The sequence below is a fragment of the Carassius carassius genome, chromosome 39, assembly GCF_963082965.1.
Source record: "Carassius carassius chromosome 39, fCarCar2.1, whole genome shotgun sequence".
NCBI classification, from domain to species: Eukaryota; Metazoa; Chordata; class Actinopteri; order Cypriniformes; family Cyprinidae; genus Carassius; species Carassius carassius.
The window spans coordinates 3,456,173-3,484,148 of record NC_081793.1 but is presented as its reverse complement, the minus strand read 5'-3'; the positions used below and the strand labels follow the sequence as shown (position 1 = coordinate 3,484,148).

At 37.3% G+C, this 27,976-nt stretch overlaps 2 protein-coding genes and 1 long non-coding RNA gene across 4 annotated transcripts in view; all 3 read left to right on the top strand.

Annotated features, from left to right (window-relative positions):
• Positions 1 to 3,834: 3,834 nt before the first annotated feature.
• On the top strand, positions 3,835 to 5,709 carry LOC132121235 (uncharacterized). 2 transcript variants are annotated; one of them, XR_009426256.1, is made up of 3 exons: positions 3,835 to 4,126; positions 4,318 to 4,376; positions 5,424 to 5,709. It is a non-coding gene; the product is annotated as an uncharacterized LOC132121235 (long non-coding RNA). The 2 variants fall into 2 exon arrangements; XR_009426257.1 differs by having other exon boundaries at positions 4,249 to 4,376.
• Positions 5,710 to 7,417: 1,708 nt separating this feature from the next.
• Positions 7,418 to 9,574, top strand: LOC132121234 (myosin light chain 4-like). Its single transcript, XM_059530439.1, has 5 exons — positions 7,418 to 7,563; positions 8,192 to 8,365; positions 8,559 to 8,636; positions 8,725 to 8,768; positions 9,441 to 9,574. The coding sequence occupies exons 1-4, from the start codon at positions 7,461 to 7,463 to the stop codon at positions 8,751 to 8,753; spliced, it is 384 nt and encodes a 127-aa protein (XP_059386422.1). The 5' UTR covers positions 7,418 to 7,460; the 3' UTR covers positions 8,754 to 8,768; positions 9,441 to 9,574.
• A 2,648-nt stretch (positions 9,575 to 12,222) lies between these two features.
• LOC132120933 (mucin-2-like) overlaps positions 12,223 to 27,976 on the top strand; it is a 28,493-nt gene continuing 12,739 nt past the window's right edge. The window contains exons 1-3 of the mRNA XM_059530153.1: positions 12,223 to 12,715; positions 12,814 to 12,939; positions 19,649 to 19,761. Of these exons, the coding sequence (XP_059386136.1) occupies positions 12,304 to 12,715; positions 12,814 to 12,939; positions 19,649 to 19,761 (651 nt within the window). The 5' untranslated portion in view covers positions 12,223 to 12,303. The remainder of the gene's footprint in view (positions 12,716 to 12,813; positions 12,940 to 19,648; positions 19,762 to 27,976) is intronic.

Genomic DNA, 27,976 nt, shown 5'->3' with positions numbered 1-27,976 from the left:
TTTTCAATATTTTATTCAGAATACAACATAGATGACATATCAGATGTTTAACCCTTTAACTGTCACCCTGTCCCGTGTATGGGACACCTATATTTACTTCACAATTTTACAATTAAATCTTATCTAATCTTGACAAACTATATATCGTCGGAAAGGTCTAAGACTCCCGACTATATATTTTACCAATGTTTTTTGTTTAAAATTATGTAGGAAAAGTAATAGATTAAATTATGACAAGAGTGTACCCTCAAAAATCTACATTATAACAGGAGTTTTGACCTTTGTTTAAACTTCGTTGCCTTTTTCTCTATCACATTTTAGAAATCATCAGAAATTATATATCGACTGAAAACTTAAAATCTCAAAATTCATCCTTTAAACCCATTTTAAAATCAGACATTACATTACCATGTAAACGGTGCATCAATATGTTACTCATTCATGTTTTCATTAATGTTTTCATTCATGAATTATAAAAATTTAAGTTTGGATCGTGCACTATAAAGTCTATGTTAAAAAATGTGAGTGACAGTTATTAAACTGAGAAAATGTATCATTAAGGGAAAAAAGTTTTTTAAATTTCATATCATCAACACATCTCAAAAAAGTTGGGACAAGGCCATGTTTACCACTGTGTGGCATCCCCTCTTCTTTTTATAACAGTCTGCAAACGTCTGGGGACTGAGGAGACAAGTTGCTCAAGTTTAGGAATAGGAATGTTGTCCTATTCTTGTCTAATGCAGGCCTTTGTTGCTCAACTGTCTTAGGTCTTTTTTGTCGCATCTTCCTCTTTATGATGCTCCAAATGTTTTCTATGAGTGAAAGATCTGGACTGCAGCTGGCCATTTCAGTACCCAGATCCTTCTTCTACACAGTCATGATGTTGTTATTGATGCAGTATGTGGTCTGGCATTGTCATGTTGGAAAATGCAAGGTCTTCCTTGAAAGAGACGACCTCTGGATGGAGCATATGTTGTTCTAGAACTTGGATATACCTTTCAGCATTGATGGTGCATTTCCAGATGTGTAAGCTGCCCATGCCACACGCACTCCTGCAACCCCATACCATCAGAGATTCAGGCTTCTGAACTGAGCACTGATAACAACTTGGGCTGTCCTTGTCCTCTTTAATCTGGATGACATGGCGTCCCAGTTATCAAAAAAGATCTGATCTGACCACAGACCAGTTTTCCACTTTGCCACAGTCCATTTTAAATGAGCCTTGGCCCAGAGAAAACGCCTGCGCTTCTGGATCATGTTTAGATATGGCTTCTTTTTTGACCTATAGAGTTTTAGCCGGCAACGGCGAATGGCACGGTGGATTGTGTTCACTGACAATGTCTTCTGGAAATATTTCTGAGCCCATGTTGTGATTTCCATTACAGTAGCATTCCTGTATGTGATGCAGTGCTGACTAAAGCCTGGAACACACCAAGACGATGCCGACGAACTAGCGCTGATGAAAGCCAACTGTGTTGTCGCCTCGCGTCGGGGTAAAAATCTGCACTTGAACACACGAGAGAACTACTGCCGACTGTTAGGTAGAATGCGTGTTCTGCGCCTGCGTGTAAATGAGACAACTGTCTATTTCTGCAGATATAATCGTCTATATTCGTCATTCAAAAAGGGAAACTGACGCTGCCGGCTGAAGTTATACAAACCGTAAACAAAGCAGCGCGTGCTTACTGTTTTGAATATTAACCCTGCTAAACACTTTCTTTATTCCACTCCTCTCGTGTTAATATTGAAATATTCGCCAAGGAACAATCAGGTAAGATGACATATCATTAGAACAGCCTCTGTACAGCTCTATCTGTACCATTTTGACTTTGCTCGCTGTTTTGCTATTATTCTCGTCCACTGACTCGTTCACTAAGCTGAACAGCCAATCAGAGTTCCCTCTTTCACCGACGGCCCGACGCCGATTCAACATGTCGAATCGGCAGAAGAAAAGCAGACGAGGACCAATTTCATTTGATGGTGCGGAACACACTGAGGAAACTTAGTCGGCCGACTCACATAAACTGCCCCACGGCCGACCGTCGGCTTGGTGTGTTCCAGGCTTAAGGGCCCAACGATCACGGGCATCCAGTATGGTTTTCCGGCCTTGACCCTTACGCACAGAGATTGTTCCAGATTATCTGAATCTTTGGATGATATTATGCACTGTAGATGATGATAACTTCAAACTCTTTGCAATTTTCTCTAAAAAACTCCTTTCTGATATTGCTCCACTATTTTTCACCGCAGCATTGGGGGAATTGGTGATCCTCTGCCCATCTTGACTTCTGAGAGACACTGCCACTCTGAGAAGCTCTTTTTATACCCAATCATGTTGCCAACTGACCTAATAATTTGCTAATTAGTCCTCCAGCTGTTCCTTATATGTATATTTAACTTTTCCGGCCTCTTATTGTCACATCAAGCTGCCTGGAAGGAACACAGAGCTATGGATAAGCAAAATAAGACTTTAATAATCCAACACAGGGTATATCCAACATGGACTACAGAGGAAAACACACGTATGTGGTTTGTAGACCCAACAAACACAGACTGAACAGACATGGGTATTTAAGGACAGGATAACGAAGGGCAGATGGGTGCATGGAATAAGTTAATTAACGGGGACATGGAACACATGAGAAAGAAACTAGACACATCTGGAATCAAATTAACCAAACACGGAGAGACAGATACTGGGTCACAGGGGCAAAAACCACACATAAAGAGTCCAGGAGTGTGACACTTATTGCTACCTGTCCCAACTTTTTTGGAATGTGTAGCTCTCAAGAAATCTAAAATGCCAATATCCGGCATGACATTTCAAAATGTCTCACTTAAAAAATTAAACGTTTATGAGATTTGTAAATTATTCCATTCCTTTTTTACTCACAATGTGTACAGTGTCCCAACTTTTTTGGAATCAGGTTTGTAAGTTATTGTACTTTAACAATAACTTAAAAAAAAGAAAAAAAATTAAAAACTGCATAAAAATAGGAATGTTAAAAGTGTTTAAGATTGTACCCAGTGTCTAAGTGCTTCAAACAGAATCCAACTGTATGAACCATGTGTGTGCCAAATGGTACCAAAATTGGGTTTTGTTAAATTAAAGTTTTGAACGAAGTGCTTCATTTTGCAAAAGATCTGAGATGAATGTTATGATACTTGTGTGTGTGGATGTGTTAATTGTGTGTAGTGTTTTGACAAAATGAGCCTTGTTTTTAAAATTGTATATAAGCAATCGTAAAAAAAAAACCCTGTAAAGTTGAAGACTGTTTTAAACTGTTTTTGAGCTGACAATCAGCTTCTTTTGTAGATGCAATAGAACATTGGATGAATTGTTTAAACATGGAAAACATAAATACTGTACATGCACATCAACGACACAAAGAACTTCCAATAAATGCTTTGAAATGCTCTTTAGTTTAAGTTTTTTTTCATGTTTTATTTAATTGTTGCCATTTTAAAGAAAAAAGTGCCAACATTCAAACCTACCCCTTCACATGTAATTATAAGAGACCAGATAATAACACCACCTATAAGGTCCATGATGTTTTTTCTTACAATTACAATAATTCCCGGTCTAAAATATGTAGGTCCGTTGTGTTGCCCAACATAAAGCGTAGCTCTATTGTCTGTTGTTTTTGTCAGTACACAAATATCCCAGTGCTCATTCAGAGTAATTCTCATCTCTCCAACCGATTTAATGCAACAGATGGGGGATGTACAAAGGGCCCTTCTCACCTCACACCATTAAAGTATCACTGATACTTAAAACAAATTTAATAATAGTTGGGTACGGGTTTCCTTCCATTATATTTACAATAATAACATTCTGCATCTAACGCAACCTTGAAATGAACTGTTGTGTGTGTGTGTGTGTGTGTGTGTGTGTGTGTGTGTGTGTGTGTGTGTGTGTGTGTGTGTGTGTGTTTGTGCGTGTGCGTGTACGTGTGTGTGTGTGTGTGTGTGTGTGTAACAGTGTGTGAGTGTGTCTCTGCATTCATTCTACCTGCCTGCTTTTTCACACTAGGGGGGTTAAATGAGTCTTTTATCCAGCACCATTTACTGCATGAGTGAACTTAAATCACTATTTATAAGTTGAAAGGATGACATTACTTCAGAGGTATGCAAATGACAAAGTCCCTCCAAACCACAGTCTGTTTTATATTATAATTAAAAACATTTTTAAAAGTGTTGGTTGACAAACGATTTTGATTTTAATGCAGCTTATTGTGTGTTTTACAGGATTTTGGAATTAGGCGTTTATTTTTCCTGTAATTAAGAGGACAGTAATGCTTATTCTGTATGTTGAAGATTGACCATGCCACCCGTCCATCCATTTTTAAAGCCTGTCCTTCCCCTGAGGAGCTGAGGTTGGTGTAGACTGAAAGCAGAAAATCTTGAGCAGAGCGATACATTCATACAATATTCAGAGGTGTTTAAAGTGAAAAAGTGAGAATTTGAAAATGCAGAAATGAATGTGTGAATATTCATTGGTATGTTTAGAAACTATCGAGGCAGCAATGAAGGTCAATGTATCTATATATATATATATAATATATATAATATAAACAAATCCAGACTTTTACCCTTTATATATATAACAAGCCATCACATCTTATTTCAAGTGAAATAATCATAATATTTTCATTATTTATTGTGTAAAATGTATTTTCTATTTATTTTTTGTTGAATTTATTTTCTTCAGTTAAGGTGTAATTTCCTTTATGACCAACAATTTTGCAACAGTATACATCATTTGAAATGTGATGGAAAATGTGAAAGATGTTGATGGTGTAAATGGAGAAAATGACTTAGAAAATTAGGTTTGTGGGTATGTATGTTTAAAGCTAGACATTATTAGCTAATAATTTAAGAGTGTGTGAAAAGTTAAAAGTGAGGCAATATATTTTCCAAAAGTTCACAGGACCAAAAATGCCCATATGCTTTGAAAAAGCAGAGCAGGTGTAAATGAGGTGTTATTGTGTAGGGTACAGTTAAGCTGCAGCATTTGTGTCTATTAAAAGCTCTCCTACTGCTGCTCTCATCCTTACTTATCCTTTATATGTCAGGATGATGTCAAGTAGCAGAACACAAAATGTCATATCCATCTACACATTTATAGTACCTAATACAAAATATTGTCATGCTGTGACCAGACAGAAAAGGTATGACAATGTAAAATGGGGAGGGGATTTATATCCTGTGAAGTTTAGTGGACCCACTGGAGTCACAACATTCTTTCCTTTTTTAGAAATGTGAGTAATATTAGGGAGGTGCAGCAAATTTAGGGAGATAGAGCTGAGTATATAACATATAGGGCTCCGACTCGTACCAATCAACACCAGTCAAACATTTGAATAAGGTTTCATTTTTGTCCATTCACTTGTTGTGACTACACCACCATGGCTTCACAAAAGCCAATGTCCAAAAAAGAAGGAAAGTCAGCCCCAGCTCCAAAAGAAGAACCAGCTTCTGGAGCAGCAGAACCAGCATCAGCAGCCGATCCTAAACCAACAACGCCAGAACTGGAAACAGCTGCTTCTGCCTCAACTGCAACACCAGAGTCAGCTACAAAACCTCCTGAAAAAGCCACCCCTGCACCTGGACCAGCCCCAGTGGCAGCAGCCCCAGAACCAGCCAAAGCACCAGCTTCTCCTCCAAATCCAGCTGTCAAATATGATCCTGTCGCTGCGGTAAGTCTCTGTGTAATGTTATGGTATTTAATGTTACTCCGTTGTCTGGTGGGCTGGATTGATGGGCCCACAATTGTGGTTGGTGTCTATATTTAAATGTGTACGTTTTTTTTTCTAAATTAAAAAGACTAAATTATAGATTCTAAATCTAGATTTTCACATTACTGACAAGCATTGTTTAATCAAAATTAGGGTTTAATCTTTTGAAAAATTTAAAATGAGGCACAATGATCAAAAGTTTCTAAAATGAAAATGTCCACATATTTATTTAAAATAGAGATGTATTAGTACTGAAATTTATAGGAAAATAATAAATAAATAAACACTAAAACTAACATAAATATTACATTATAATGTAAAGCAAGATTAATAACTTTTTAAAGAAATATGCACAAGAACTCACATATGTGCTTCTAAAGAAAAAAATCACAATTCAGTTTAAAGCAAGATTAACTTTTAAAGGGTGGAAACAATTAAATATATAATATTGGTCTGTAAATCTTCAATATCAGGCAAAATAATGGTGAATAACCAAAATGGTGTGGACGTAAATGCAAACGGTAATTAAAATATTATTATTATTAATAATAATATGCTCAGTATTTCTCAGTGATCATTTCTATTAATAAAATGGCACATTTTGCTAAGCAGTTATGTAATTGCCTGGGCATGAACTGTACAATACACATTGTTTCATGGCCAGATTCCAGTAGATGTTCTTTACATGGATCTACACACACCTGCTACTGAGCTATGAGGTCGTCCTACACACCACTGCATTCACACATTTCCTTAGACTCTCCAGGGAGACGTACATGGATGGTATGATCTCATAAACAGACTGAGGGGAGATTATTCATGGTGCCAGGAAAAATGATCGCAGAATAACTGCCAGACTGTTATTTAACATATGACGCTAACATCTGTGCAGTTAAGAACATGGTAGAAGATCATGAATGATCAAAAAATGCAAAAATATATTTCAAGTGCGAGTCAGCACTATATGACCATAATTGAATTTATATATTTACCTGTAAGATCTCTATATAAACTTTTGGACAAGAAACCAAAATGGTTTTTAAATGTTTAAATAATCTTGTTTTAGAAATTATATGCCAATTAATATCAAAGCAGAGTAGTAAGGGGATCACTATACAAGAGGTGCAACTAATTAGAATTCCACAGTAGAGGAAAAACTAAATCTGCACAACCCACATTTTCAGTTCAAGGAAAAGCCTGCCAGCTGAACATGAATATGCAAACAGAGTTGAACATTTTAGAAAGAAATTTAAAAAAGTGGTTCAAACAATGTTGTGAATACTGATGGTCGTACACAGCCTCAGCACTTTATTATTATTATTAATGTTATAATTTTTACTTTTGCTTAGTTTTTTTGTGTGATTTCTTGTTTTACTGTTGTTAATAAAGCCTAACCAGGGACTGGCGCTGCCTTTGGCTAGAAGCCTGTATGTGGACCATTATTGAAATGATATACTGCATTGTTAAATAAACCAATAAATAAATAAAATAAAATGACTATAAATTAGTGCAAATTCCAAATCATAAACATCTACAAAAACTAAAAAACAATCTCTTGTTCTGGGTTTCAGGGTAATCTCAGTGCTAGACAACTTGAAGGTAAGGAACAGCCTGAAAAGATAATTTGATCAACTTAATTTTAATGAACTAACTTTGTCATTTCACATTTATACAGAGTTCAGAGAAGCTTTCCTGTTGTTCGCCGGAACTCCCTCAGGGGAGATGAAGATCTCACTAGCTCAGTGTGGAGATGTGATGAGAGCTTTGGGTCAGAACCCAACCAATGCTGAAGTTTTGAATGTTCTTGGAAAACCAAAGCCTGAAGGTAGTTGCAAAACTATGTATGCAATGTTGGGTGGCTCCAGTAACATGGTTGAGAATAACTTGTCTATAAAATGACTCAAGCTATTGCTTTCCTGCATCCCATGGGATCCTTCAGGATCAAACCAAAGGAAAGACTTAACACATATGTCACAAAGATTACTGGAGTGTTAATTTTCACAAATGTCAAAGATGTCACTAGCAGTCAAGATCCCTGTGACATCTGAAAGTGATTCTCTGAATGCTGAGCTCCAGTTAATCCTCATCATGATGGCTCACTAAGTCAAAGTGTTGTTCCAACCGCAGGAATGCATTAGGACATATCAACACAACACAGGTGACAAAGGAGACTAACTAAATATAACATTTACTTTTTGCAGTTGTGCTATGAAATCTTAAAGGGATAGTTGACACTCATCCTCATGTTCCAAAACTGTATGACTTTATTTCTTGCATGAAACCCAGAAGTAGATCCTTCATGGAAAAAAGTCTCAGCCCCCATTCAAATAAAGTCAATGGAGGACATTTGGATTTTTAATTTTCGGCTGAACTGTATATTTATATTAGATTGTGAAAAAAATATAAATAATTTAAGAATTTACTAATTGCTGTATTTAAATTGTGTCATTCAGAGATGGAATCCAAACTGATCGACTTTGAGACATTCCTGCCTATGTTTCAACAAGTTTCAAAATCTACTGGAAGGGGCACATTTGAAGATTTTGTGGAAGGCCTAAGGGTTTTTGACAAAGAAGGCAATGGAACAGTCATGGGGGCTGAACTCCGCCATGTGCTTGCTACGTTGGGTATGGAATTACGGAGGGAAAATGTGGCAAAAACAAACAAACAAAAATATATGTGACCATTGATTGTGGTCAAATTTTAAAAACCTTAAAATATATAATAGTGTAATAAAATAAAATAAATACATAATAATAATAAAATAAAACCACATTAATAATAAAGTGATTTTGATTTTGCTCATTGGCTCAATTCCAGGTGAGAGACTGTCTGAGGGTGAAGTGGATCAGTTGCTGGCAGGGCAGGAGGACACAAATGGTTGTATTAACTATGAAGGTAAGAACAGTTACTCAAGACTTCCCTCTATTGACAAAATTAATGAAATGAAGTTAACTCATTGAAATTAATCTGTTCTTTATCCAAGCTTTTATAAAACATGTCATGGCTGGCTGAGCGATCTCTTCTGGTAAGTTTATCTAAACCAACCGAACCTTTTTTTTTTTTTTTTGGTCAGCCAAATCCCTATTATTTGTTTTAAGTAACATTAACCTTTCAATAAACATAATGACTTCACAAAAATCTGGAAATAATTAAGCAACTGATTTTTTTGTTCAGTTTCGATAATTTATTGAATTATAGATATTTCATTCTGGCAGTTCATGACCTCATGAATTCCTACATGACCACAAACTCCTTGTTGGGAAGTCCTGATCTGAAATATAATATGCTTTGCTAGTACATTTTAAACTTTAATTTACATTGTATATTATTTTCTTATATTAATATACATCTTTTCTGTTGATCTAGGTGCCGTAGCAGCGAGCGTGATTTCACCAAGTACAACATGTTCCTGGATCAACATCCTTGTTGATCCTGGAACGACATTACAATCAACCAATCAGAATTGAGATATAACTTTTCAGAAAATATCTGTCTTAGGCTTACAATCAGAGTTAGGTGCTTCTACAACCTTGTTAATCAGCTATTATTTCCCACTGATTTTAGGAATAAATTATGGTTAGGGTTAGGTTTAGGGGTAGGGATTGGGTTTAGTCTATATTTTTGGAGAATAATGTTGATCCAGGATCATCAGATGTTGATCCAGGAACATGTCTTACTTGGCAAAATCACCGCGACCGTGCAGTAGCAGCCTCACATGCATGTCAGCAGTGCTTAACTGAAGCTCATGTGTGAGAGTTCATCAATGAATCATGAACAAGGAAAGTTTTATTTTAAATATTATATAACATTAAAATCACTCTTCATCAACCTCATCTTTGAAGCTGTTTTATATTAAGCAAATTATAAGTGCAACTAGTGGAGACAAAATGCAAATTCTCACTTTGTAGAAGTCAAAATGCAGTGGTCTGCTAAAAAAAAAATTGTAGTCTGTCCCAAGAGAGAGTCAACACAGCTGTCACCAGATAAACTTTGGATTGGATTGGCACTGACTTCACTGAGTTTGCTCTAATCCCCCAATGTCAGAAACTTTTCCCAGGCACATATGATAAACCCAGACTATTTGTCTTTGGACTTCCCTCAATGGACTCTACTAAGAAAAACCTTTTGCTGTAGGCAAGTGTTACATGCTCTGAAAGGGTGCAACACTGAGCTGTTAATTTTCATATCACACTGAACAAATGGTTTGAGTGCCCAGTCAAGTAATAATTGGAGAGATGTGTCAAGTACAATGTTATTTGTGTTTGTGTTTTGGGGAAATACGATACAAAATATCAAGTTAATTTATTACACAAGAGCATTAAATCTGCAAAACCAATAAGGAAAAAAGACATTATGATTTAGGCAAGACAAAGACAAGCTTTTTGTATATGACTGGGCTGTAACAATAAAACTACTTAATATCTACATGAAAGCAGTTAACTCCCCAAACATTAGGATATAATATGTGGTATGGGGATAATATGGGGATATGAACATAAAAACAATTACAAAACTATAAATAGAACTGCAATTTTGTAAAAGATGAAAATTATGTCAAATTATGGTTTTGTTCAACAAAAACTGTAAAAACATTAAACAAAACAAAAAACATCAATAACTATGCAGGTTAAGCTGAAAATGAATTCATGCAAGATGAAGTTTTCCATCCCTCAGTTTTATTCAGTACAGTCAGGAGAGCTCTCAGCAGAGTTCAGTATACACACACAGTATTTATGTTTTTACTCATATAAAGAGAACACAAAGAAGTTATCTCTTATTTTTTATGGCTATCTGTTGACCCTTTCTATTTGACTCTTATGGTACACTTAATTAAATACACAATCCTTCACATGTACATTCAGTTCTTATTTTTCTTGAAAATTTGTCCCCTTCTTAAACCATGCTGAATTGGCGTAAGATTAAATGTTACAATTTTTATGTATAAGCAAAAGGGGTGAGAACCACAAGGGCGTAAGTGACATTTTGGGTGAAATGGAGATTTATATATATCAAATGAAAGGTCTTGAGCTCTTTCTACTGCCAAAAGGACACAAGTAAATTCATAATTAAGTTATTCATTAGAAACCAAAAGACTTAACACTGAAAAAATTGAGCCAGTTGGGTCCAAAAGGGTGTAACTGCACCTACTGTATGCCATTTTAGCACTGAGAAATGTATGGAGGGTAAAGCCTGTGGATAGCACATGAGTCAAAATGGCTGACACAACAAGTGAGCCTCCATCCCTCCACCCCTCTCTTTCTGGCTCCTCCTTCCCTCCAGCTCCACTTCGGTCCTCTGTTGCTCTGGATCCCCACCTCCAACTCAGTCACCTGAGCCACCAGCTCCACCTTGGCCCTCTGGATCCTCGGTGTCACCCTGGCTCTACGGCTCTCCGTCTCCATCCTGGGCTGCTCTTTCTCTGGCTCTGTCTCTGTCAGCCCCCTGGTGTTGTCGGCCCAATCTCCACCATGGCTCCTCCCACCGTCGACTCCACCATGGGCTGCTATCCTGGCTGGCCTCTGGTTCCCCACCTGGCTCCTCCTGCTCCAGGCTCCTCTCTTCATCTACTGCATCTACTGGCCTTATGAACTATGCCCCTTTTGCATTGCTTGTCCTCACTTACCCCACACCCATCTCTTGAACCCCCACCCTCCCTCCTCTGTTGGACTGCCTTTGTCAGCGCAAAGACATTTCTCTGCTTTTTTTTTGGAATACTACTTGATTAGTGACAAAAGGGCAAAGTAAATTATTAAAAATAAAATAAAATAAAATCAGTACACAAAGTCAGATCAAACTATGTTAAATTTTTGTTTCAACCGACCTATAAAGTTGGTGAAATGTCATTTATGTCCTTCTGGTTCCACATATTCAAATAAATAAATAAATAAATAAATGAATAAATGAATAAATGTACACTGGGATTACGATCATTTTGAACATTCATTTACATAAGTCAACACATAAACATAAACTATATATACACATTATTTTTTTTTCCTTCATATTTTAAGGAATTCCTTGTTCATTAAACACTGGTGTGTCATATTCCTCTTTATTTGATTTTTAATCAATTAAAATGAATCAATAAGATGTATGTAGACAACATTGAAAATGTACAGAAGTCTAGCTGGGTATTGCTGCAAAAACTCTGTCCTGAGATGCAAAAGAACTGGAAGTATCCTGAAATTAAAAGACAAATAATTAGCCTATATGATAAACTTCATGCTGCTTTCATGATTATAAGCAAGTGTACAATAATCGTATTTTATAGGCTAACAGAAAATTTAAGCCAGACATTTTTATTAAATATTGTAGGCTATTATATGAAAACAGATTACATTATATTAAAAAAGGAAAAAAAAAAGAAAAAAAGAACAAACAAACTTTCTAACACGGCGTTGCATCACGGCAATCTGTGATTGGTCCGCGCAGTTCATAAATAGGACCTGACGTGTGCACGTAAGTGTTTGGCCTGTTTTTTAGGGTCACTTAGGCCGGAGGGGGTTTTTTTTTAGGCTTGATTTAGTTTTTCCCCAAACGTTATCTGGGTTCGTGACATGTCATGTTCAGCCCTAAAATTACGTGGAACATGAGATTTATGATGTTCTTGATAGCATTATGGATAAATTGGGAATTTGTAATATTTACATTAGCCCATTTTATCGACGAAGATGCAATAATTGATACAAATCGAGCCCACGAGTCGCTCAAAGCACAGCAGTCTCCGGCAGACTTGGAGAGGTTGTATTTGAGAACCCAAGATGCGCATGATGATGTTTGTAAAGTATATCTGAACACTACATCTTCAAGAGATCTAGCAGATGTTTCGATCGAAAACACGTTCAAGTGCCACGCGTGTGAAGACCACGGCTTGAATGATAAATGGCGAAACGCGGGACGAAATAGACCGAATCCCACGCAAAATGAAGAATTTGAGGAATTTCCCAGAGAACCTGTGACTTGGCGATACTTGAGTAAGTTAAGCGGTTTTTCAATAATTAAACACTTTGATCATTTAAAAGTTATTTTGTGTGACTGACTTCTCATAAAACCCATTTGTTTGTTCATCAAGGACATCAGCAGAATTTGGATGGAGTCGTGGTGTCTGACGTCTATCAGCCATTGTTTCATTGTGACAATGATCTTCTTTGGATGAAGTTTGCCATCACCCGGCACTCGAATCCGCGCTTGATTATCAGTAAGATATTTGACATTCATTTGACAAGATGTCGCCACAGATACAAAGTAGCCATACGTTTTGGTTTTTACATTTTAAATGCTTTATAAAACATTACAATTTGACAGGAGTTAAATGGTTTGTTGTTTGGCTCGCGTGTGACGTTAAATTAGCCTGATTGGGGACCATGCAACAGATGGAGTTTAGAGATCTATTGCGACGCTGTAGAGTTTTTTTTTCATAAATAAGGAATAACAATTAAGGCAAAAAAAATAGTGTTTATTATATAATTTAAATTAAAAAAATGTAATCGCCTACCTACTCAATTTCAGAAATGTATATGTTTGATTGTGGGTCAACATGGTCGTTTTTATTATTAATAATTTCTAAGGGTGACTTAAGTTGCATTTTTTTATCTTAATGACTGCAAGACATTAACTCGCATCGTAATTTCTTCTACCTGATAGCATTTTATTTAAACACAGGCTTCTGTATTCATGTTTAAGTATGAGTGTTCCTTAAAAAAATTAACCATGGTTTCACTATATAACCCCTAAAATCATGGTTACTGTAGTTTGCTTCACTAACCATACTTTAACCATGATATTTGTAGTAAAACAGTTTATATAAATTGTAGTCAATACACAGTGGTTACTACACTTTTAGTAGTTAAAACCATGATTAAGTTTCATTAGGGGTCATTTGTTTAAAGCTTCTGTAACAGGGAACTTAGTCTTAATTATTTTAGGGTGCTTTCACACTAGCACTTTTGGTGCGCACCCGGGTTCGATTGATGTCAGAGTTCAGTTTGTTTGGATGATGTGAACGCTGTCTTCCGTACTCTGATGCGCACCCGCGAACCGTACCCGAGTTCACTTAAAAACGGTGGTCTGGGGGTACGCTTCGTGTGAACTCTGGTACGGTTCGCTGCTTATGCTTGATGAAAATGTGTTTGTGTGTTTTACTCACTTTCCTCATGAGTGTGACTGACGTGCTGCAAGCAGAGAGCTGTACATCTCATTTATGTTCGCCTTCAACGTTCTTTAGAGCATTTTCAGTACATTCGTAAGACCGTTATGTACCGAAGCTTTATAAACAAAACGAACAGTTCAAAAACGTAATACATAAGTGCAGAGAGTAATGTTGTGCATTTGCCGCCTTCTGCGCTGTCTTTACCAAGCAACGGGGTAAACAGCTGCTGGCTTGATGACGCAAGCAATCCGCGGTTCGGACTCAAATATTATATGAACACAGTCCAGCGGGGGCAGGGGGAGGGGGGAGCAACCGAACTCTGGTTCGGACCAGGCAAGTGAACCAAGTGTGAAAGCACCCTTAAGTGCAGTTTTATTACAGTTAAGGTTATAATTAATATTTTTTATTTATAGTAGGCTATAACAAACGTCTTTTCATTTAAGAGGTCTTAATTGATAGAAAAACAGGAGCTGCTAGGGCTGGGTTTCATTCAAATATTTTCGATACCAATCAGAAACCTATTAACCTATTATTTCCATTGAGGCCCTCAATGTTAAAATAAAGGTTATGTAGATGTGCAGAACAGACAAAGCAACAGTATGTCTTAATTATAATCACATTTATTAAATCTAATTAACAATATAGTAGAGAATTCACCAATTTGACTAATATAAATCACAATTGACGACACACCACTAATTCACACAATTTCCAATAAAATCACCACAACTACCCTCATCAATCAGACCTCTTTTTACCAATCTTTTAAAACTCTGATTCTTTTACTCCCTTTATTGAAGCTGGTAATTTATTCCATGCTATAGCACTAGTATATAAAAAAAAAATGTCCCCACCAAACTTAAATTTACATGGACAAATATTAAAATCTCTACCCCTAGTTTTATAGGAATGCTGCTGACTCGCCATATAAAAATAATTTTCTAAATAACTTGGAACCACATTGACAATTCTGTCATACCCATTTTTAAAAATATCACCTTTTTTCCCCCACAGTCAATAAACCTAACTCCTTAAAACTTTCACTATGTAAATGCGATCTAGAATGTACTTTTAAAATAATCCGAACTACAGGTCCTTCTCAAAAAAATTAGCATATTGTTATAAAGTTCATTATTTTCCATAATGTAATGATAAAAATTAAACTTTCATATATTTTAGATTCATTGCACACCAACTGAAATACTTCAGGTCTTTTATTGTTTTAATACTGATGATTTTGGCATACAGCTCATGAAAACCACAAATTCCTATCTCAAAAAATTAGCATATCATGAAAAGGTTCTCTAAACAAGCTATTAACCTAATCATCTGAATCAACTAATTAACTCTAATCACCTGCAAAAGATTCCTGAGGCTTTTAAAAACTCCCAGCCTGGTTCATTACTCAAAACCGCAATCATGGGTAAGACTGCCGACCTGAAGGCCATCATTGACACCCTCAAGCGAGAGGGTAAGACACAGAAAGAAATTACTGAATGAACAGGCTGTTCCCAGAGTGCTGTATCAAGGCACCTCAGTGGGAAGTCTGTGGGAAGGAAAAAACGCTGCACAACGAGAAGAGGTGACCGGACCCTGAGGAAGATTGTGGAGAAGGACCGATTCCAGACCTTGGGGGACCTGCGGAAGCAGTGGACTGAGTCTGGAGTAGAAACATCCAGAGCCACCGTGCACAGGCGTGTGCAGGAAATGGGCTACAGGTGCCGCATTCCCCAGGTCAAGCCACTTTTGAACCAGAAACAGCGGCAGAAGCGCCTGACCTGGGCTACAGAGAAGCAGCACTGGACTTTTGGACAAATTTTGCATGTCATTCGGAAATCAAGGTGCCAGAGTCTGGAGGAAGACTGGGGAGAAGGAAATGCCAAAATGCCTGAAGTCCAGTGTCAAGTACCCACAGTCAGTGATGGTCTGGGGTGCCATGTCAGCTGCTGGTGTTGGTCCACTGTGTTTTATCAAGGGCAGGGTCAATGCAGCTAGCTATCAGGAGATTTTGGAGCACTTCATGCTTCCATCTGCTGAAAAGGTTTATGGAGATGATTTCATTTTTCAGCACGACCTGGCACCTGCTCACAGTGCCAAAACCACTGGTAAATGGTTTACTGACCATGGTATTACTGTGCTCAATTGGCCTGCCAACTCTCCTGACCTGAACCCCATAGAGAATCTGTGGGATATTGTGAAGAGAAAGTTGAGAGACGCAAGACCCAACACTCTGGATGAGCTTAAGGCCGCTATCGAAGCATCCTGGGCCTCCATAACACCTCAGCAGTGCCACAGGCTGATTGCCTCCATGCCACGCCACATTGAAGCAGTCATTTCTGCAAAAGGATTCCCGACCAAGTATTCCGTGCATAACTGAACATAATTATTTGAAGGTTGACTTTCTTTGTATTAAAAACACTTTTCTTTTATTGGTCGGATGAAATATGCAAATTTTTTGAGACTGGCATTTTGGGTTTTCATGAGCTGTATGCCAAAATCATCAGTATTAAAACAATAAAATCTTGAAATATTTCAGTTGGTGTGCAATTAATCTAAAATATATAAGTTTAATTTTTATCATTACATTATGGAAAATAATGAACTTAATCACAATATGCTAATTTTTTGAGAAGGACCTGTATATGTAAGCGTTTGTGTAGCAATATTCAATTTGGGATGTAATATGCAAAATGAGAATGCAATATGTAAAATGACAATGCATTTCTGTTTTTACCTTTACATTTTCCAATACGTTTGTGCAACGTTTGGTGCAAAATGAAAATGAAATTACATAATTTTTGTTTGCCATTTCATACACCAGTTTTAATATGTAAAATGAAAACTAATTTTAACACTTTATAAGTTGCAAAATTAAAATGGAAATGTATTACAGAAATGATTAGATATGTATAACATGTTCAAGCAAAAACTGTGGCAACATTATAATTTAAATGCTATTTTTCTTAAATGCATTAACACTCACAGTCAAGACACTTACAATTGCATTTTCATTCAGTGTCCCGCAATGAATGTAGCAAAATTCAATGCGCACATTGAAAATGCATTCCAAGCCGATCACATGTCCGCCCCCTCGCACCATGTCAATCACTGCATGAACAAGGCGGGGCTTGCAGAAGGTCAAGAGACCCAAATCTCAAGAAGAGGATTCAAGTGAGAACAGAAGACCGTTGGTGCGTGTACGTTTTGATCATTTCGGTTTATGGCTTCAATATTTTATTCGCACTTGTGGGCGGAGCTGAAACGCTGCTTTCATCTGATTGGTCGAATCGCTCCACCTTCAGCTTGGTCTTTTCATTCTTTCAGGCAGAATAAGAGTCAGTGCGAGTGAAGCACTGTAATGTCTGAAACCACCGCTCACTGTTAGCATAATATTTTAATCAGATGTAGCTGGGCACATAATTCATGCTGCTGAGAACTGCAAATTATTTCTAGGTTGTAGTATGGTATGAATATTGTCCCACTGATAAATACAGTGCAAATAGTTCTGTCTCTTTGGAAGTGAAGTGGAAATAAAAATCAATAATAGACTGAACAGTTCCATGTCTGTAACATTTACCACTCATCTTTTAAGTCATAAGCCACTAGGTATGTGTGTGTGTGACATTGATAAATAATTGTAAAAATTTATATAGTTACATTTCTGAAATAAAAATTAGTGATGCACCGAAATGAAAATTCTGCACCGAAACCGAAAATTTAGGATGCACTTGGCCAAAAACCGAAACCGAAGCCGAAAATGGCTTTTAAAAACGTGTATATATATATTGCTTGGATTTAATGGATCTGAATTGAAAAATCACAATATAATAATCAAACTTTTATTAAGTTACATAACAAAACATAAAATATTTTTTACAATAAATATAAATAATAATTGTTCAAGTTTTGTTCCATCAAATAAAAGTTTTTTAAAAATTGTGCAAAAAAATCCACCAATCCAAATATATATAACTAAACCGGCATTAGGGCGAACGTAAAGAGGACGCTTGAGACGCGCAAAAGTCAGCAATGTGGACTGCCATAACATCAATAAAAAACATTACTGAAGGCTACATTGATATTATGCACTTATAGGCTGTGTGTGTGTGTGTGTGTGTGTGTGTGTCAGAACCTGCAGTTGCTGTGTGACGCGCGTTCGCATAGTGACGAGCTGGACGCGCTCCGAGAGAAGGCCGTTAAAATCGATTCCCTGTTTTCGTTTTCGAAACTTGTGTTGGTTGGTCCGATCGATTGTGCAGATTTTGTGACAAGCTTTTTTTGATTGTGACAGCCCTTTGACATGCTTAATCTTTGATAGGCAGACGCGTGATAACAGCTCGACCGTGAGTGAAACCTAAGCGCTTGCTCACGGATGGGAGGGGCGGGTGACATTCATTTTCGGTTTACGTTTTCGGCTGTTTTTTTTTTTCGGCCCGAAACCGATAATGCCATTTCGCCGAAAATTTTCGGCGGCCGAAATTTCGGTGCACCCCTAATAAAAATAGTACAATTAGCTCTATGCTGCTCAGTGCTCCTGTAGCCTACCCCAGAGCGCCCTCTCGCGGCTGTAGACGGTAATGTTTTCTCTTGGTTCTGAATAAATGAGTGCGACTTATGTTTTTTTCCTCATGACATATTTTTGGACTGATGCAACTTATACCGAAAAATAACGGGTATTATTATTATATATTATGAGAGTAATTGACACAGACTAGAACTTTAATGTTTCACCAAATTCAGCTCAGATCTTCAGACTCATCTGACTCGTGTTGCTGTATAACTGGCCAGACTTACCTTCCCAAAAAATCCTATTTAATTTTATTTCATAAATTTAACTATTTATTTCCACTTCACTGTTATCCAAGGAGACAAATATTTGCACTGTTTTATTAGTGGGACAATATTTATACAATACTATAACCTAGAAATAATTTGACGGGGTCTCTTGCAAGTCGCAGCAGCACGAATTATGTTGCACAAATGTATTGGAAAATGTAAATGTAAATACAGAAATGCATTGCCATTTTACATATTGCATTGTCATTTTGCATATTACATTCCAAATTGAATATTTCTACCCATATGCTTCCATAGAACTAATTTATTTTGAGCCTTTTGCAATTTATTCTTCATAACTTGGAAACAACTACTGTACCAAGAGGAAGCATAATCAAAATGGGGTTGAATCAAGGCACCTGCTAATAATTTTAAAGAGTTAACGTCTAATAAACCAGCTTGCCTTGCTAAAAACTTAATTTTACCACATTTTTATAAATGCCTTTCCTAGTTATAGTTATCCAGTTTTCTGGAGGCCCACCTACAATAAAAATCCTGGCGCCGCTAGTTAGTTTAAAGTGTACAGAGTGCGAGATTTCTCCAAAAGGTGTGCATTTTTGCACCAACGAATTGTAAAAGAAAAAGTGTCCTGTATTATTCCAATATAAACTTTAACAGCCAATTAAAAAATACTGGTATAGTAAAAATTGCTCATTCAAAAGATAAGTGCGTCATCTATTAAACTGCTTTGTCGAGTTTTATGCATCCTAGCATAAACTTATGAAATAAAGGTTGATAATGTTGTGGTTCACCTCATTGGGTTGGTTTGGTTAATGGCTTGTAAAGCTTCAAATAGTCTTTTTTTTTTTTTTTTTAATCCCATATAAGAAAAATACATGTTTATAGTATATAGATATCAAATGTTGCATTCGGTTTATCAACACCTTTTTTTTTTAACAAAATTTTCAAATTATTTTTGCAGAGACCAACTGGACTGATTCACTCTCACAAAAGCAGTGTCAGTGTATCCAAAGGAATGATGGGCCATCAATGCTGCTGAGGACCCATTTCAAAGACTGCTATGCTCTAAAATGGGTAAGAAATTCTCTTAGCAGTAGGGATGGGCGTTTTCCGCAAATATCACATTCGAATATTTGAGCTCACAAAAAAACGAATATTCGTTTATTTAAATTAAGTTTAATGTGACAGACGTTATTTTTCAGCAACATTTATCATTTCCGTCATTTTTGAACAAGCTTACACACAATAAGCTTGAACGCATCGTGTTTTGTAGCTGAAAACCTTTAACAATGCGTACAAACAAACAAACAAAAGTACAGATTAAAAGCAAAAAAAAAAAAAGAACAAAGAAAAAACGTAAAGCAGCCTGCAGCAATTAGGCTATTGTACAGAATGTAGCTTACACTTAACTTTGAAACTTTGAAACTGTCAGCAAATCTTTTTTTCTTTTTTTCTATTGTTTTACATGTTCTTGTTAAGAAACACAGGCATGTAAACATGATCGAAGGAAAGTTGGCTCCTTAGGCCGGCGACACACTGGATGCGTGGCGCAAGCGTCTCAGCTGTGTGGCGTGTCCGTTTTGAACTCGGCTCCCATGTTAACAGGTTAGAGCTTGCAGACTGCCTGCGTGAGACGCGGAAAACGCGTGCATGCTCGAAATAGAACCGACGCCTATTTTTCACGCGACACGCAAGCGTGTTGGAAGCGTTTCCAGGCAAAATATAATAAGATATGTTTGTCATTTTGTACACAAATATATATTAATTTATGACATTTTGACGTTTGAAAGTCTATAGGTTGACAAATTCAGATATAAATGCAATTTAAAAAATAAATTTATCGATTTTCAAATATTGCACCTGTCAAACATAGTCTATTTTGCCGTCAAAACTGTTGACGGTGTCCTTTATCAGTAGGCGTAGGTGTGTAAAAAAAAAAAAAAAAAAAAAAAGCCTCCCTCTACAGCAGCAGCAGAGAGCCAGCGCCGCGTCACGCACTGTTCTGGTGTGTAAAGACACAGAAAATGCGAGGCAGACTCACAAATAACGGTGTTCTAAGTGAATAAGTTTTGTGAAGCGCTTCGTGTTTTCGTTTCACCACTGAATGGGATCCTCATCTGCTGGAATACATGGCTCCAGCAACAACTGTTTCCACTCGTCTCGGCTGGACTTTCTGTAATCATCGCTGAAGAACTGGCTAAGCCTTTTCCGACGAGTGGGCATTGCATCCTCTTCAACGTTGGTGGCGGCAGCTGCATCCGCACCACTCGCATCAAGGAAAATGCTCTGATAATTTTCAAAAACGTTTTTTTTTCTTCTCTCATGTTTTCATCGAGAAATCTGACATGTTTGTGCCGAGGGTCTAGGGCGGACGCGAGAAGAGTTTGCATTCTACCAGTTAGCGGTGTTTATTTGTTGCTTGAGAGATGCCGCAACAATGTTCTTGAATTCGGTCACTTTCTGTGATCCACGGCATATTTGAAGTACTATAGAAGACCGCAGTTCTTATTCATTCATTAATTATTTTTTGCTTGCATCTTCAAATATGCCGTGGAGAATCACAGAAAGTGACCGAATTAGGTTCTATTGTAGACTTTTTTTTCTTTTCTTTTTTATGGCAAGCAAAAATGTCAATTCGAATATTTTTATTTATCGAATAATTAGAGCAGAATGAATATTCGAATGTTTGACACTCCGTGCACACCCCTACTTAGCAGTACCCTAAATGTCATGCAAAGACTGCTACTGATAGGGCTGGGAGATATGACAATATATATTGGATGGATGAAATTAGGTATGGTTTCATTTTCTGCTCTATTTCATGGTGCTGCAAAATACATTTACTTACTGCAGTACTTTTTCATCATTTGAATGATGGCAGTCTTTCATAGATTACACAGGATTCCAGTAGGGCTGGACAATTCTATATCAAGATGCATTGCAATTTTTTTTTCTATAACGGTGCTATGATTTAAACACATTTCTGTTATTTAGATACACATTAGCAATGTTTCCCATACATTGATTTGTTTGTGCTGTTTGACTTGGTTGAATAATCATGAGCTATGCATGTTGCAAAATCAAAACCCGTCACAGGCGTTTGATATGAATGCATCTCTGAAGGGAAAGGACTGTCTTCAGAAAAGTTTCCATGGCATTTTCATATCATCTGATAAAGTAGCATTCATAAGCAGACCTGCTTTGATTACAGCCGTAAAGCCCAACTAATAGTTCTACACCGTAGCTACTCATGCCATGTAGGCTATGTAGTATGCTGTAGCCTGACTGCTTCTCTCCAAAAATCTAACAGCGCATTGATTCTACACAGACTGCAAGCGCTGTGATTGCTCTGTTAGAACCCCCCCCCCCCCCCCCCCTCCCTGTATGTACTTGTTTTTTGTGTTTGTGCACTGTAATATAGTTTAATGTTAGGCTACACCTTCTTATATAAAATAACACGAAGAACAAGTTTAATCATGTTATACTAAATAGCATTATACATTGTCCGCAACCAACAATGTTGATCTGCCCTGGTACAAGTCCTTGTGGAGATTGAAAGAATGCCATATTTTCTTATTCTGTTGTTGTCCCCTTTTTGTAGTTTTAAATGATTTAATGATTTGATATTCTTTGGCTTTTTTCGTGGTACTGTGGTTTACACCAGCAACATGTCCGTGGACACTGCAGACTAGCAGTTTGAGTGTGTACTGCACTTCAACCTGGACCACGACGCAGAAGTATAAATAAAAACTGACGCATAGCCACCAGTGATGCACGGGTTGATCCAAAATGAGCGGGTGACCCACGGTTACGAGTTATCCAAAAATATTTTATGATGTTCAGGTCGCGGTTGGTTGGGTCGTTTGAAATAAAGATGCCAATTAAACCTTTGTAATTTGTATAGTACTAGACACAATTTTGAAATGCATAGGCCTACACTTTATTGGCTGAATAACTAGCGCGAATAGTGACCACCTGTCCCGCTTTATGTTGTACAGTACATAAATTTTACCCTTTGTCCCGCCTCACGCAAATTGAGCATCTGTCCCGCTTTTTCATTTGACCCTGCCTAATAAATACAGGGATATGTCCATAGGCGCACTGTTAACTTATGTCCAGTAGTTCAGAGAAGAACAATAAAAGCGTTAGTCGATAGGCTGAGTCGTACATCAATCAAACTGTTTACTGGTGCACGAACACCTCCTCAACCTTGTAAACCATCTTAAATTGGAGAGCGCGCGCGCGCTGTTCGTTCAGGTTAAGCAGCATGGTGGAGAATACAAAGTGAAGCGAAATATGCAAATCAGTGCAATCGTTTTTCAATAAACCAAATGACCCTCAGGCTGACAAAATTTCGGCAGAAGTAGTGACGAGCATTTATCATGCCGTACATCACACACATTCATATCGCTCTACTGACTGCAGTAATAAGCCACCGTAATTTTCCAGATTCTGAAAATGCTAAGAAAAAAGCTGTCGAAACTTTGGGTGAAATTTTGGTTCAGGTAGTGTCTTAATCTTTCAGTCAGTTGGTTTAAAAAGAAATATAGGTAATATATCACAGAAAGCTTGAAATGTCTACTTTTAAACGAAAATATTCAAACCAAAATAAATAGGCTACTCTGATTATGTAATCCATATGAAATATGCATTTCTCATCTCTCATGAGTCCGCTGCGACACAGAAAACACCAGTTTATTACTAAATAATTAAATCTCTCCTTGCTAATACATACAGACGGTTGGTCTGGGAACGCCCCCGGGAATGCCCCGTCATGTGATGTGAATTTAGCCCGTGGGGGAAAACATTGCCTTGGAGCCAATTGAAATAAATGGGACAATCATGCCGAAGAGTTACTGTCGTTTTCTGTACATCCAATAAACTAAAAAATTATTAATTTAAGTTATACATCCTTCCTAATAAACATACAGAACCGGAAAGGATGACAAAATAGCTACAAGCAATAAATTGTGAGGATGATCAAGGGAAGTTGTGGAATCCCAAGACTAAGCATGTGTGTGTGCAGTCGGCATTTCATCACAGGCAGGCTAAGTTAATATTGTTCATTATTAACCTTATCAAAACTGTGTAAGGTTGTTTCAGAATGTGGCATGCATACAATTTGCCTTATCATTCTACCTTAAGCAAAACTATGTAGCCTAGTGTCGAACCTAAACTCGCATGAAAACGCACCTGCTAAGAGCTGTAGTCTACGTGATGCGCAGGTATACGCCGTATACCCACTAGAAAAGGCCAAGGATTTCCGAATACCCACTTAAAAAAAGTGTGAGGATACGTAACAACTTAGTTTTGTCTGAACTTTCACAATTTCATTCATAAATTCACCCTGTCTGTGTTTGCGAAGCGACAAGGATAGAATCGCGGAATCCAGTCAAAAATGGATCTTGCTGTATAAAGCAGAACGTCATGGAAATGTTGCTATTTTTGAATGAATACATCTACTGTAGGGCTGTACAATGAATCAAATATCCATATGGACTAGTGTATATGAAATTAAAGTTAAAAGAGACTACTGTATTTTCCGCACTATAAGGCGCACTGGATTATAAGGCGCACCTTCAATGAATGGCCTATTTCAGAACTGTTTTCATGTATAGGGCGCACCGGATTCTAAGACGCATAGAATAGAAGATACTGCAGTCAAACGTTTGACTGGGTTTGCGTTATGCATCCACTAGATGGAGCTGTGCTAAAGGGAATGTCAACATTTTTACAGAGTGCCTTGATCCATATATAAGGATTATACGGCGCACTGTCGTTTTTTTGAGAAAATTTAAAGGCTTTTAAGTGCCCCTTATAGTGCGGAAAATACGGTACAATTGTTTTACGCATCTCTGGGAATTAGCGCTCAATATGTGCATTTTTGTTATTCAAATACACACAATGTTCGCTGTGTTTTCCCCCACCCCGACTCCGCCCTCACCACGCCCCCAGCTATGACTAGATGCTGACTGTATGTATTTAGACATATTCGTAATCATTACTTTAACCAGTTATTTGTGGCAAGCCTTATGTGTGCGGTCATAAAGCTTATTATCCTGTAGGATGTAGCCTATTTAAGTCATTAAATTAATATAAAGGGGCGACGCATTTACTACTTTTAAAAAATGCTGGTCAGGAAGCGGGTCGGGTACAATATTTTCATTTTCTTTTTTTGTGGTCCGAGTTGCGGGCGGGTTAGTTGAAAACATCGGTCAGGTGCAGGTTATTTATACATTGACCAGCGCATCACTGAAAGCCACAGAAGTATAAATCAGCCTTTACTGGAGAAAAGTTAATACAAAGTACAATAGTACAATTAGTTAATACTAATACAAAGTAAATGTAGGCGTCCCGTAAATTGGACGGGGGGACAGTTAAAGGGTTCAAATGTAATTTATTTCTGTTATCAAAGCTGAATTTTCAGCATCATTACTCCAGTCGACAATGTCACATGATCCAGAAATCATTCTAATATGCTGATTCGCAGATGATCAATTTTTGAAATGGTTCAGTTTTTCCCTCAAAATGATCGGGGGAAAAAAGTTTGAAATGGCACACAATAGTTTCATGCTAGTTTCATTTAATGACGCATGCGATCTTGTGACAAGCAGACAGCACACACAAACATTGCTGAAATGATTGCCGTGCCAGCCTGCGATGACTGAATATAAAAAATATCAGTCAAATATACAGGTGTGCGATATCACGTTTGTTGTTTGTGGACAATTTAAAAAGTCTCCATGATCTGCTTTTGAAGAAATATTGTAGTATATAACAAATGCACATTCTATCAGTTGCAGTTTTGCCGCCCTAGTCTCAATATACTGTACAATGTGACATACAGTACATTCATATCAAATGTTAACTTTTTTGGTAGTTACACTCACAGGACACTGCACTGATTCAGAATCACAAAAGTACATCATTTGCATGTGCTTTAAAACCTCTTAGCCAGCACCCCGATGCCCTCGTCCTGAAAACCCCCCTCGCACGTGTCAGTGTTTATGAATGGATTAAATGAAATGGGACAAATTTAATCTTGACAAACTATGTATCATTATAAAGATCTAAGCCTCAAGCATCAACGACAGATCGCCGTTTTTCAATGGAAAGCTTATAAAGACTGTAAAGCTTATAAATGGAAAGCTTATAAAGACTTTTGTGTAAGCAGTAAACATACAAACATGAACAATGGAAACGCTGTACATACTAGATCCGTCGTAATAACGAGTCATAAACACATCCACAGCTGTAAATACCGGTTTAGTTAGAAAGGTAAGGGTCCACTGAATGACATCTCATGGAGCACGTTTGGTCCAACGAAGCAACGAAGCAATAACGTTGTAATATGGATCATAATTCCTTTGTTTACGTTTCAGTTCTTCAGTGACAGAACTGTTTGTGTCCGTTATGGAATAACTCACGGTTGGAAACTGCGTCTTGATAGTAAAAAAAAGCCATGGTTTTGCAGCGTACAGTGTCACAAACAGAATGAGACGATCCACTGGAAAAAAAATAATCAATGAAAGATTGGCGAAAGATAGTATATTTGAATTTTGGCGCTCCCACGTGATGTGCTCTGATGCACCTGTCAGCTGATGGAGGCGGAACTTATAGCGATCGCCTTTTTCTTTGTTTTATTTTTCAACAGTTTTGTATATATGTGAGTGTTTTATGTTGAATGTGAATGTATCTGCATGATTACCATCTGTTTGAGTGCAAATCAGCCCAAATCAGCTCGCTATTACTGTATGATCACGGCTATCAAAGTGAACGTGTCTATGTGAATAGAGAGAGTGGATTATTTACTTTTATGGCACATTTGTGTTATCATTTGTATAAGTGGCCATCAGCACATCAGCACTTATTTGCATCGTTATTCATTGTAAATGCTGCATTTCTAGCAATCTCAGGATTTTCTGTAATTGGCAAACAAAGTTAAATCTTTTTTTTATTTTTCTTGTTGTTCTTATTTTTCTTAAATTATTCTTATTGTATTTTTCAAGTGCTCAAATAAATCACTTATATGATGTCTAAGTTTCTGTCTAGTGTTTTATAATTGGAAAAAAAAACTATGCAGTGCTATGTTTACTGACTAAATAGTTTGTAGAAGCCTTCAATACTATTGGGAAATATATTTTCTTAAATTTGGGGGGTGTCATATTAGAGATGCGAACAGTTTAAAACGATTTAGTTCGATTTTGTGAACTGAATGATTCGTTCGCGAACCGGATATCCAGACTGCTTTGTTTTGAACTCTCTCACACAACAGACACGGAAGAGAAGACAATGCTGAATAAAGTCGTAGTTTTTGCTATTTACCGAAATGTATTTTCGATGCTTCAAAAAATTCTAACTGACCCTCTGTCACATGGACTACTTTGATGTTTTTCTTACCTTTCTGGACATGGACAGTATACCATACATACAGCTTCAATGGAGGGACTGAGAGCTCTCGGACTAAATCTAAAATATCTTAAACTGTGTTCCAAAGATAAACGGAGGTCTTACGGGTTTGGAACAACATGAGGGTAAGTTATTAATTACATAATTTTGCTATCTGGGTGAACTAACCCTTTAAGTACGTTCAGTTGACTAAAAATGTTTTTAAACCGCATCACAAGGTAAAAAAAAACTGCTACATGATATTTTGGTTCAGGTTTTATTTCAAGTCAGCAGCAACACATTGGTAACTTAAGCCATACTCCTTCTTAAAGTAATTGAATTTTTTTTTTTTCTTCTGCCAACTCATTTAAAGTGCTATCTCATTCAACCGGTCCTAAATACTTTAAATGTTCTATGTTTAACATTAACACAAAACGAGCAATATAAGTGCAAGTTAAAGGACTACGCTGAGTTTTGGGGGCTTTAGCTTATTCACCGTATCCACCACATTTAGGGTGAGGCTCCTTTGTCTGTTCGGTGTTGGCGAGCTTCATTGCACATGCGCCAATTTCATGGTCGTTACAGTGCACATGCTCCCACCTCCAACCTAACTTGTATGCTTGTTAACTTGCACTTACAAATCGAATTTACAATTAATACTAGGTTGGTCCAACGATTGTTGAACCAGCATCTTTTCACTAGTTAAGCCAACATTTTTGCATTTAATTGTCCAGTTAACTAAAAATATTAACTAAAAACTATTTTCTCCAGCACGTGCGTTCAGATCAGGGTTGCCAGGTTTTCACCACAAATCCTGCCCAGTTGCTGCTTAAAACTAGTCCAAAACTAGCCCAATTGCTTTTCCAGGAGGTTCCCCGATAAAAATTGCTTCCCGGGGTTA